Raw genomic sequence first — 13,398 nt, 5'->3', positions numbered from 1 at the left:
CACTTTAAGTTGAAAATTACCCCAAGCTTTACTCACCCTCAAGCCATCCTAGGTGTATATGACTTTCTTCTTTCTGATGAACACAATCTGAGTTATATTAATAAATATCCTGACACATCCAAGCTTTATAATGGCAGTGAACAGGACCAACGAGTATGAAGCTCAAGAAAGTACATCCATCCATCATAAACGTACTCCACGTGGCTCCAGAGGGTTAATAAAGGCCTTCTGAAGCAAAGCAATGCGTTTGTGTAAGAAAAATATCCATATTTAACAAGTTATAAAGTAAAATAACTAGCTTCCACCAGACCGCCTTGTATTCAACTTACAAAAAAGCGTAACTGACGTTTCATTGTAAAGTGAACTAATCCTTGAAGACTCACTATGTATGCCAATGGTAATGCTTAATTCTGAAATCTGTTATTTGATATTATTGCCATGAACTATATTACATTTGTTATTAACATTAATTGACATTAAACTGCATTAAAAATTGGTTAACCATTAAAAAGGCTGTATTAATTTCAGTGCCCACCCTGCTTAAAGTTGTTTCAGAGTTGGAGGAACTTACAAAAGACAAACATTATTTTCTTTGGAATAACATGTACTGCTGAATCATGCATACAGTAGTATCAGCATCACGCCCCTTACCTGCCCCTCTGCCACCAAACACACACACTTGTACAGAGTAAATCCATTATTCAGCTGTGTCTGCTCACTCTCTGAGAGCATGTGCACAATTCAGTGCCAAAACAAGCAGAAACACTCTCCACTCTCCTCTCCTCTCTTGTAAGCGTGGCCTTGTCTTGAAAAAATAATTGTGATACCGAGCCAGCAAGGTAACCATCACAGCTTGAAAGAGCTTCGGAATCCATTAATGATTGATGACTTGCATGTTTTATATGCACTATCATTTCAGAATAAAGACAAGACACAGAGCAGGCTGGCCTGCTATTTTACTAAAAACATCAGTGGTTAGAACATCATACAAGAAAGAATTTTACTTTGTAAAAATGTGGGGAAGATTCAAAGTGTTGCACAGAAGGCTTGCTCATGAATATTAGTTTATGCACAAATATTTTAAAATGACAAAAAATAAATTCATATATAAATAAACACTTTGTGTTGCATTGCATTGATCTGTAACAGAGGATTTGCCCATGCAATTGAAATCTTAAAAAGATTCTATTGGAATTAATGGTGTAATGACAAGTGGGCATCCCATATCAAAAAAGAGACACATTTCAACTGTGGTAGACCATTCCACTCTTGAAAGTGCATGCCTTTTGACCTTTTGACCCTCAGAAGCATTGTGATGTATCCCAGTAGCAACATTCTGGAATTTTTTGGATGATGGTTAAATGTATGGATCAGCAATTGAAAATTAATTGTTGGTCCTGTGGTCACATTTTCACTTTCAGTATAAGAGGTTCCAGTGGAAAGTTAACTGATTTAAAATAATAAACAAATACCAACAATTGTATATGCTTCCTCTATTAGATTCATCCCTGCTCTAAGCTATTTCATAAAGTGATGGGGACAAAACTGGCCATGGCTAAAATCGATGGGTATATCCCACTGTAAATTATGCTTTTGAATCCTAATTTCTAATGAAAAATGCCAAAACCACCTTGGTGCACACCTCAGCCCATCTATCCAAAAATAATCCAGAGCATAGTAGATAAATGCAAGAACTGCTCTGCCATTGGTGAAATGGAAATAACGCTTGTGTGGGCACAGAAAGAGAGATGCACATTGATCTTTAAGTCTCTGTTGGAGTAGCCTGGTTTGTTTGATCTTTCCTACTCAGTCTCTGCCTTTATGTCTCTGGTTCACAGCAATTTCATTGCAAAGCATTTTTATTTGTACTGTGTACGAGACAATTTAATTCCTAAAATTGTTTTATTCTTTGAGTTATGTAATCTTATAAGAGTGGTCCCTCTCATGATACATGTTTTGAATGTAAAGAAACATAACTGTGGGTATGCCAGCAGGAAAAACTCATGGGATGCTGAGCAGGATTCCCCCAACACATAATTTCTACTGATGTATGTGTTCATATAAGAAAAATAAGTGAAATCTGTCACAGAGATAAGAAATGAGAAGTTGCGTAGCACACACTTCGGGATTATCAAGATGCTACTTTTGACTTGAAGCAAACAGACTTTAAAAAAAACCCACATGAACTGTTTAATAAGCAAAAAGGGATTTGATATTGACTAATGAGATAATGTGATAAACAATTTACACTGGTAGATTTCATTGAGTTTTACTAATGCGTTACAATATTGTAATGCGTTTAGTTACTTTTAAATTAGTTTTTCTCACCTGTGCTGGGCTTGCTTACTTGTTTTTTATATAAAAAAAAAAGTTCTGCTTTTACACACAACTTGAAATGAATAAGCCTCAGGCTGAAGGAAAAGCAAATTCATGCCTGTACAGTAGAGTTGGGGTATTCTGACTCGAGTCTTGACTTTTCGTGGACATGGACTTGTCACAGTCTCAGATACATTTTTACTTGGATTCTGTGAAATATGCTCAGGACAGTTGACAATATTGTCACTGGCCAGATCGGGTCAGTACTGCATTATCACGATAGTCAAAAACTTGCATGTGTTTTTAAAACGTGCCTGTTCATACAATCAATTCAATACTTCCAAGCTGTCTAAGACAAGTTTTTGTGTGCACACACTCATGCTCACAGAAAGCACATATCAGTCGGTGCACAAATGCCGTATTAAGTTTTCTTTCGTGCCTTATTGTGCTTCTACACTCATAAATACACACCAAGTCCAACACACCACAATGCCTGTCTCAGTGAGTAATTACATAAACACAGTCAGTTGTCTTAAGTGAACATAAACAGTTGGGAGAAAATGAGAAGTGTCAGTATATTGGATCCGTGCATTAGATCTTAAAATGACAGCAGCCTCATAAACCTGCTGCTCTCTGTGTCATTAATGATGATCAAACAACAAAAGAAAAAGAACGATTCACTGCTCTTGAGTACCTTTAATAATAATCATTAATATTTAATGCATACAGTGAATTATGCAGTTTAATTTGTTACATGTATTACTTTATTAAATGACTGCATTAGGCTATTTCTGTAGAATAGATGTAGACCTACATAAAAAAAAATATTTCATTTGTGTTTTTGATTAATATATTTTCTTTTTCCTTTTTCTTGTAATAGACTATTTATGTAATTACACTGTTTAACTTCAGTAAGCTTGAGAACTTTTTATTTACATGAATTAGGCTAGTATTAGTTTTTGCTGTTGTAATGAAATTATTTTTTTTAAAAATGGTGGCAACTTCTATAATCAAAGGAAAAGAATGTTTCATCTTTGGAGTAGTATGTTACATGGGTCAAAATTCAAAAACAACAAAATCCATTGTGTTTTATATAGTAATAATTACTATAGCTTTTTAATATGGTAACAATCTAAGTACGTTAATTACTGTATATTCAGGTATGGCTCATGTGTATATAGGCAGGCAGGGCAAAGCCCAACCAAAATATACATAAACTTAGATCCATACATTAAACATAAAATAACGTAATTAGTTAATTATAAATGCATTCAAAAATGAAACACTTTTGAGTTGTCCCTGAGTTGTGGAAATTTGCAGGACCTTTATACACAGTGCTTGCCATTATAAAGACTGTAGGTCTGTCCCCTCCCATGTCCCCTTACCACTACATCTTCGACTCTTCAGGTCCCAATAGGCTATTCCCTTTCAACAAGCTTACCACGATTACCACCCCCTTCCTTGAATTCATTTATTTATATCAATGAATAAGTCAAAGCCCTATAACTTTTTACATTCGATAAGCTGTTTTACTCAGGAATGTGTCACAATTACGAAATCAAATCGGACATAACTTCCATTACATGACTTTAAGTTTGCTGAGCAGGAAATTACTCATGAGATGATGTGAAATCAAAAATCAAAATGGCAAGATGCAACAGAGGTTTGCTTTTGTTACATTTAAAATTGACTTAGTTGTTTTTATAAGTTAAGGTTAAAAAAAGATATTGACTTCATGAAATACAGTATTGTTTAGTTGGACTCTGATTCTGACCTTTTGGACTCAGACTTTAGTCAGACCTGGCCTCTTTTGGACTTGGACTTGACTCGGACTCAACTGGTTAAAGACTCGAAGTACTCAACTAGGACTCGACTAAGGTGGACTCAAACCCAACACTACTGTACAGTAGAGGGCGCAGCTCAAACAAACCTTTCAGCTGTTCTGCCATTCTGGATTGCAGAAGAATAGGAGTAGAAGAAAGTACAACAGTCTACTTCAGCAATAAAAACAAAAAAATTAAACATAAATGTGATGTTTATTTAAAAAGTCATTTTTGCTTATTGGTATGGTTGAATTGGATCATCAAAGGTCAGCAGCAAAGACATTATTAAAGTGAGATTAAATACATAAAGTACAATTGTATTATTTAACATATTTAATTATTGCAGGTTTGCGTAATATTCTGATAGTTTAGAACCACAATAACTATCATACAGTGCACAGCATAATTGAGTACACCCCCTCTGAAACTTCTGAAAGTCAGAAATTACTCAATTACTTAGAAGACATGTTAGGGTTCTTTAGAGATATAATGTTCCAGCAAGTCTGCTTAATCAATTACCAAAGAAGCATGTCAAAATTATTCAGGAAAATAAGATTTTCTTATCAAGGTGATAAAATGTTGTGTAGCAAAAATGAGTACACCCTCCTAAAAGTTACTAAATAAAATTAAATAAACATTTTCTGGTGTAAGTTTAAGGCAATGTTTGATCAACAGGTAAGTATGTTGAATCAAAACATTTAAAGAGAAGTAATTTCTTGACAATTGAAAGTGTTATATAGTACACAGAATTAGGGCTGGACGATTAATCAAAAAGTAATCGAAACCGAAATTCAGAACCTCTAACCGACATAAATTTCCCATGTCGGTTATTTCGTTTTTTTAATCCTGTTAATATGTCTCACTTAAAAGCATAATATTTATAGTACAAACCTTGTAAATGAACTATGTGGGCAAAAACAAAAAACAAAAACAACCCAGAAACAAAATAATTGTTCATTAATCGTAATCGAGGTAAAATGTTCAATTAATCGAGGTTTTAGGTCATAATCATTCTGCCCTACACTGAATCTGACTTAATGCTGACAACAATGGAAGCACTTTAAAGAGAACTGTCAGGAGACTGATTTCTTAGCACAAAAGAGGACAGTGGTACAAGAGGATTACCAAATCATTGTTTTAAGTGTGAAAATATAGCAAAAGTAACAGAAATTCAAAAACAATGGACTTGTGACAAGGCCCCTGAAATAATCAGGCTTTCATTTTAAGCTTTCATTTAGTGATGAGGGATTTTTTTGCTAGACAAAGAGCAGGAGAAATACCAAGCGAGTGTCTCAGAGCCAGCAAAGGCTATGAAAAGAGTGACTGTTTATCTCAGAGTAAGATGCAGCCTGCAGAAGTGACATGCATGGTTATTGTTCTCACTGAAACTACCTATTGTAGCCAAATCACAATAAAGTCAGTTAGCCATTTCCAAAGCCCATATTTACAAAATATAGATTCTGGGAATCAATACTCTGGTCTCATGAGACTAAATCAATCATTTTGGATCTAACAGCATCCAAAATGTTATGGTGTTGCTAGAGGAGGAGTACAGTGAGAAGTGCCTGGTTCCCACAGTAAAGTTCAGTGGTAGTAAAGCTCTTATATAGGGATATATGAGTGCTGAAGGTGTGAGGGAGTTGTGCTTTATCAATGCTGTCATGAATTCCCATACCACTGTGTAATTCAATACACAAACTTGAAACAGAAGATGTTACCCTTTCCTCATTCCCTACATTGTTGATCATTTTTTCAACATGACAAGGAGGATATGCATTCTCCCAAGGTGAAAAACCTTCTATGGACATGTATTGCTCTCAATCTTAACATTCTTGAGCACCTGTGGGGGATTCTGTAGAGACGAGTTGAGCAACACTCTCCATTAAAGATCAGGGCATTAAGGAGCTCATCATTCAGGAGTTAAACAGGACCTATATGACAATTTGTCATGAACTTGTACACTCCGTGCCAACAAGGGTCAGAGCAGTATGTTCAAAATTATGGAGGGCATACCAAGTACTAGAATATTATACATTTGTTGAGTTAAATCTAGGGTGTACTCATTTCTTATTTACTTATTTTATGGCTATTAATGGCATATATTTCTCAGTTTTTATTATGTAAATGTTTAATACATTTTAGATCCATCTTTCCATGAATTGTATTAATGATCATAAAGAAAATACATCTTTTGTATTTGTTCAGAGGGAATGTACTCATTTATGCTGTGCACTGTATCTACACCATTTACACAACACCCTTGCACTTACTCCCGATTTCTCTCAACATGGGCACAGGAGTGGCGTCAGTCAGCAAATGGGAAAATAAAGTAACTTGCGTTACTTATTTGAAGAAACATCTCAGATATTTTATTGTAAATTTTAAAAGTAATGCATTACTTTTCTTGATACTAAAAAGTAATCTGATTACATAACTCATATTACTTGTAATGCTAATGCATTACCCCCAACACTGGTCAGAGAGATTGTTTTCTTGATGTTAATGTCTCAGTAGGTGATGCTGTGACCTCTCTCCATAGGTGAGTGATGGCAGCTTGACACTTGTTTCCATCAGCCGTGAGGACAGGGGAGCGTACACATGCCGAGCGTACAGCGAGCAGGGAGAGGCCATCCATACCACACGCTTACTCGTCCAAGGTAGAACCCTATATCTTGTCTCCATGTCTTTATTGTTTGCTATTATTTGAATGACATAACTATTATGTTGTCAGAGTGCTGTGCTGAGTGTGTGAACAGTCCTCTGTGTGTTTGTGTCTGTGTATGTGCGTACAGTCATGCTTGCAAAGCTGCATGCTGCATGGCACCCATGCTGCAGAGCTACAGAGATAATTGGACTCCATATGTTAGCTGTCTGGTACAGTATAAAGCAGTAATGGTTTCACTGTCAGAGAGATTTTTCACCATAGTGCCACCAAAGAAGCTTTTTCCTGTTGGGATCGCTGTTCTGTGCACTGCTTTTAGCATCCAATGTTAGCATGTAACCCAATAATACAATGGATTGATTACTTTTATTATCTACTTGTCAACATTTTTATATGTTAATGAAAAAAAAAAAAAATTTAACCAAAGCTTTGATCCGTGGCCTTGGCTAAGCATAATCATAAATATACTTTCTTTAGAAAGATTTTTAGGGCTATCAAAAGATTAAAATTGTATTTTGGTGGCAGATATCCTCTATATTCACCTTATTTTGCACTTTTAGATAACAGTAACTCTTTCCTTTTTCCTTCCCATCAAATGCCAATCAAACCAGTTTTAAACTAAATGCAGTTATAAAACTACATTCCATTTTTCTGCTTTGTTTTAATCTTTTTTTTTTCACCCACTGTATTGAAGGTTTTTGGTTTAAAGTGAATAATTGTAATAATGGCTATTTAAAATTGTTAATTATAATGCTAAATGATATTCAGTATAATAGGAACACTATCAACACTGATTTTGTGTTGATGAAGGGGTACTTTAGTATAGAAGCCCATTTCCGCCATGATTATGAGAAAATTTCTTTTTATTATGGCATGTTAATTCATAAATATGAGCAAATATTATTACATATAGTACATATTATCTCATTATTATTAGATACTAAGCATTACTCATGAGAAAGTTTATTATTATTAGATTCAATTAATCAAGAGAAAGTCTGAGATACTATGAGATGCTAAGCATTATTCATGAGAAATTTTTCCATTATTACGAGATATTAGATCAGTTATTAGATTTTTTTTTTCTTATGAGAGAGAAACCTTATGAGAGGTTTTCATTATGAGAAACTAACAATTAATGAAGAAAAAGTTTCTCATTGTTATGAAATACTAAGCATTAATTATGAAAAAACTTCCCATTAATTACGAAACATTGAGTCCGTTATTATGAGATACTAAGCATTAATCATGAGGTTTTCAATATGAGATACTAAAAATAAATCAAGAGAAAGTTTATCATTGTTATGAAATACTTAGCAATAATCATGAGGAAGTTTCCCAATATTACGTGATATTAAGTCAGTTATTCAATTTTTTTCAATTTTTTATGACAAAGTACATATTAAGAAAGTTTCTCATTGTTATGAGATCATAAGCATTAATTATGAGAAGGTTTCCATTATTACGAGATATTAAGTCATTTATTAGATTTTTTTTCTAAATTTTATGAAATAAAGTACATATTAAGAAATGTTCTCATCATTATGAGATACTAAGCATTAATTGTGAAAAAGTTTCCCATTATTACAAGATAAGTCATTTATTAGATTTTTTTTTTTTTACCTCAATTTTACAACATAAAGTACATTTTAAGAAAGTTTCTCATTATTATGAGATACTGAGCATGAATTATGAGAAAGTTTCTCATTATTGTAACGTGTATGGTCTGTTTTCATTGTGTTTATTTTGACCCAATTTCCCAGTGTGTCTGATTCATCATTACGTTCACTTGTCTGGTTAATTATCTCATTATAGTTCTCCTTGTTATTTAATTATTTATTAACACACTGAGTAACTAATACTATATGTCTAAATAATAAGATGCATAAATGTACATTTAAATATTTTATTAATCATTTACTTACACTTCCTAAATGATCTTATGAACCACTAACAACTCCTAAATAACTGGTTTGTGAATAATGTAATACATAATTTAGAAATGATAAATTGATCATTAATAAAGTATGAAAATACAATTATTAAACTCATTATAGATACGCTTATAAATCAAGAATAAAGCATTTATAGCTGTATTTATAAATGGCGTACTAATGTCTATTAATGTTTTATAAATGATGAATTAACTATTTACTAATGCTTAACTAATGCTTCATAGCGTGAGTTATTCTAAAGTGTTACCGGTCTTTTAAACAAATGAGATTTATATAAGAAGGAGGAAACAATGGAGTTTGAGACTCACTTTATGTCTTTTCCATGTACTGAACTCTTGTTATTTAACTATGCAGAGGTAAATTCAATTTTTGAATCTAGGGCACCTTTAAGATTGAATGTCAAGGGTAAAACAATAAAAATGTATATATAAAAGGCATTTGAAGAGTAACAAAAATACTAAATGCAAAAATTAGCAAAGGAATTTCCATTTTATCGATACCACCAAAAGGAAAACAACTGCTGAGACATAAAAGCGGCTAGTTAAAGAAACATGGTTTTGCAGACACGATGGCTGTCTTGAGTTTGTTTTTGTACTGTAATGTGTGTGTGTGTGCGCTGTAGAGCAGGACAGAGAGCATCTGTAGAGTCCATGCCTGCATGGGGAGCTCTCTGCAGGCTTTCTCCACAGAAGAGCCCTCTCTTTACACTGGCACTGCTAACTGAAGCGGTGCCCACAGTGGGCGGTACATTGAGATCTGTTGCATATTCTGGGTAGAACTCTTATCATCTTAGCCAATGTTATTAGAAATAGGCGGCTGATCTGATTTAAACTGGACACATCACATTTTCACTCTTCCAGTTGTCGTGCTGACGGCAGACTTGAGCGTGTTGGAGTATGTCAGAAACTGAATGCGTATCTGTATACTACCATGTAGGTGAGCGTAATTTCACAAAGTTCCTGGATCAACATTTTTTTTTATCCTGGAACAACATTCCAATCAACCAATCAGATTTGAGGGACAAGTTTACAGTTTATACCAAGTTTAGGATTAAAACCAGGGATAGGTGCTTCTACATCAGTGTTATTCACCTATCATTTCCCTCTGATTTTAGAGTATGCGGAGACTGTAGTGTGATTATGTTTAACTATTCACTGATGTCATATGCAAATATATTTATCTTTTGGAGCTTGATTACATAAATGCTTTGTTTATAACAAGGAAGAAACTTGCGAGATGTTTTACTGGTACAAAGACATCTTATATGTCAAAAAGATCAAGGCAAATTTGATTTCTCATGTCATGAGCCCTTTAATGTAATGTAAAATAAAGTAATGTAAAAATATCTAAAGGATCACGTGACACTGAAGGCTGGAGTAATGGTTGCTGAAAATTCAGCTTTGCCAACACAAGAATAAATTACATTTTAAAAATATATTACAACAGAAAATAGTTCTTTTAAATTGTAATAAATCTCAGAATATTAGTGTTTTTATTGTATTTTTATGCAACTAAATACAGCCTTGGTGAGCATAAAACATAATTATTCTAAACTTTTGACTGGTTGTGTATATTAACTCTGCATTCAGTATGAATACAATATTCACTTGATTCACTCCACAATTATGTTGTTTGTTTAACAGCTGTTAAATTCAAAGAATATATAAAAAATGTACATGATTGGAAACACTCAAATGAAATCTTTTCTACAGCTCTAGTTGTTTTTATCCTTGAAGAGGACTGAGATTGCTATATGCACCAATAGGATGTGACGCACCCTGATATGCAATGCTGATTTATAATGTGTCTCTTTTCTATTTCAGGACCCCCATTTATTGTCTCACCGCCAGAGAACATAACTGTAAACATATCCCAGGATGCATTCTTCACTTGTCAGGCTGAGGCATATCCTGGCAACCTAACGTACACCTGGTTCTGGGAGGAAGATAACGTCTTCTTCAAGAAGTAAAGTTATGATCGGGTTCATTACTGTACCATACCCCCACTGTCCTGTGTCCATGTGGAGTTTGTCACAGTCCATGTAGTTTCGTCATCATCATTGAGGCATCAGTGAGTTTGCCATTAGGGACTATGGGCATTGTGATACTGTTTTAGGATTTGGTCAAACATTTTGTAAGCCCTTGTGTTGAGAAATGTTCGTAGAAAACAGAAATGTAATCATAGGTGTCGTTGAGCTGTATTTAGAGGAACAAACTGTTCAAAAGTTTGGGGTCAGTTTGGGGTCAGATAGACATTTTAAATTGACATTATTAATAAATACATTATTTTAATACAAAATATTTCTTTTTCAAATAAATGCTTTCTATTCATCAAAGAATCCTGAAAAAAAAATGTATCACGATTTCCATTAAAATGTTAAGCAGCACAACTGTTTTCAGCATTGATAATAATGGAAAAGAAATGACATTTTAAAATATATTCAAATAGAAAACAGTTATTTTAAATTATATTTATGATACTATTTCACAATATTGCTGTTTTTTTATGTATTTTTGATCAAATAAATGCAGCCTTGATGAGGAAAAGAGATTCTTTCAAAAACATAAAACAAGTCTTACACACCCCAAACTTTTTAACAGTATTGTCTATCTATTGATAAACTACGGAAGAGGATTAGGGTCAAGCAATAATAAAAAAATAAAACCATCTCGAGATTAAAGTTGTTAAATTTTGAGAAAAATCTCGTTAAATTTCGAGAAAAAAGTCGAGATAAAATGTTGAGAATAAAGTAAATTACGAGAAAAAAGTCGGTAAATTACGAGAACAAATTCGTTAAATTATGAGAAAATTGTCATTAAATTACGAGAAAAAAGTTGTGAAATTATGAGAACAAATTCGTAATTTAACGAATTTGTTCTCGTAATTTAATGACTTTATTCTCAACATTTTATCTCGACTTTTTTCTCGAAATTTAACTACATTTTTCTCGTAATTTAACGAATATATTCTCGTAATTTAACAACTTTTTTCTCGTAATTTAACGAGTTTATTCTCAACATTTTATCTCGACTTTTTTCTTGAAATTTAACGAGTTTTTTCTCGAAATTTAACGAGTTTTTTCTTTAATCTCGAGATGGTTTTATTTTTTTATTATTGCTTGGCCCTAATCCTCTTCCGTAATAAACAGATTCATTATTTAATTTACATTTATTTTTACAGAGTTGTCAATACAAAATATTTAAACTAGCAACATCTTATAACTCTGAGCCCCCTAGAATTGAAATTATAGTATCGCCCCTGAATGTTTTGCAAAAAAAAAAAAAGGTGAAATTTTACAAGGTATATTTGGTTTTGTGAAGATTTAGCATTCTAAGTTTAGTATGACAATGGGTGCATCTCAATCAGCTTCCTAGGTCATGAATCCGTCTATCGTGTACACTAATTCAGGCACTGGTAAGGACAGTAAGGACTCTGTCTCACTACACATTGGGACACTGATGGCTCTATTTCCGGTGACGTGGCAACGTCCTCATTGTACAACATCACTACTGGTATTCATGAACAACTGATATATTTCTGACATCATTTTTTAATGTACATTACATTTTTAATGTAAATTACATATACATGCAACATTTCAGCCGTAAATAAATTATAATAGATAGATTATGTTCATTACTTCTCTAGCAATGTATGTTAATATAATTCAATAATGGTTTGCATTTTTAAAAACATCTATCGTGTGTCATTATGTGTAGTGAGTTGGCCCACGTGATTTGTTTTACGCATCAGAACTTGCATTAAGGGAACATAGTGAGCATTAATGTGCCCTGGTTTTCATTGTGGGACTTTTTAGGGAGTGAATGTTTCAGTGCACTGGAAGGATTTTGCAAATGAAACAACCATTAAAATCCCTGACTCCCTGATCAGTGCCCTGAAAACTGAACTAGGGAGCTGAGTGAGACGCAGCCATTATGCTATGTGTTTCCCACGTGTATTTACATGTGTGCATGTGTCCGTGTGTCATTATACTCATTTGGAGGTCTCATTTGTGTCTCTTTTGCCCTGTGTGTGCCTGTGAGAATTTTCTGAAGGACTGAAAGTAAGGTGCTGGACCAAATGTATAAAGTAATACATTAATATTAGCCAAATAACAATTTCATTCAAAGTATAGGTTTTCTAGTAAATACTTTGAAGGCCATCAATACTAACTTAAATAGAAACTTAGCTAAACATAGGAAGCTACTCCTCACACAAAAACCAATTGATTTCAGTTGACTTTAGCATTAGCATTTTGCTAAGGTAAAAGCATGAATGACTAGTAAGCATAAAAAACATAGCCCCCCAAAATAGTACATAAAATAGTGTGTCTTCTGTGTTAACCTTGAATAGAAAAGGGCACAATGTAACTGTAGCCTCACATAGATCCTCTCAGGTTCTCATGGCTCGCTGTTCTGTAATATCTAGTGACATGGCGCTTGTGTCTTCATACGCTCCACTAGCACTGATTATCAGTAGTGGTGCCCTGAGCCATTCAAGACGCCCTCATGCGTGGTCTGTACACTATAGAAAAAGGATATTATGTTTTTTTCTTTCTAATAGAGTCTCTGTGCAGCAGGACAGGTGGACGTACAGGCAAGAATAGAGGCCACGCAGGCATTTTGTCCACTGAAGCATTTTT

General features: G+C 33.8%; 1 protein-coding gene across 10 annotated transcripts in view; it reads left to right on the top strand.

The window, feature by feature from the left end:
- igsf9bb (immunoglobulin superfamily, member 9Bb) overlaps nucleotides 1-13,398 on the top strand; it is a 144,473-nt gene that overhangs the window by 82,057 nt on the left and 49,018 nt on the right. For all 10 annotated transcript variants that reach the window (XR_007181259.1, XR_007181258.1, XR_007181257.1 and 7 more), the window contains exons 5-6: nucleotides 6,679-6,796; nucleotides 10,580-10,721. Coding sequence is in view for 7 of the 10 variants with exons in the window: in XM_048166202.1 (XP_048022159.1) it covers nucleotides 6,679-6,796; nucleotides 10,580-10,721 (260 nt within the window). In the remaining 3 variants the exon portion in view is untranslated. The remainder of the gene's footprint in view (nucleotides 1-6,678; nucleotides 6,797-10,579; nucleotides 10,722-13,398) is intronic.

The sequence above is a fragment of the Megalobrama amblycephala genome, linkage group LG18, assembly GCF_018812025.1.
Source record: "Megalobrama amblycephala isolate DHTTF-2021 linkage group LG18, ASM1881202v1, whole genome shotgun sequence".
NCBI lineage: Eukaryota > Metazoa > Chordata > Actinopteri > Cypriniformes > Xenocyprididae > Megalobrama > Megalobrama amblycephala.
The sequence above is the reverse complement of the archived record's forward strand: the minus strand, read 5'-3'. Positions and strand labels throughout refer to the sequence as shown.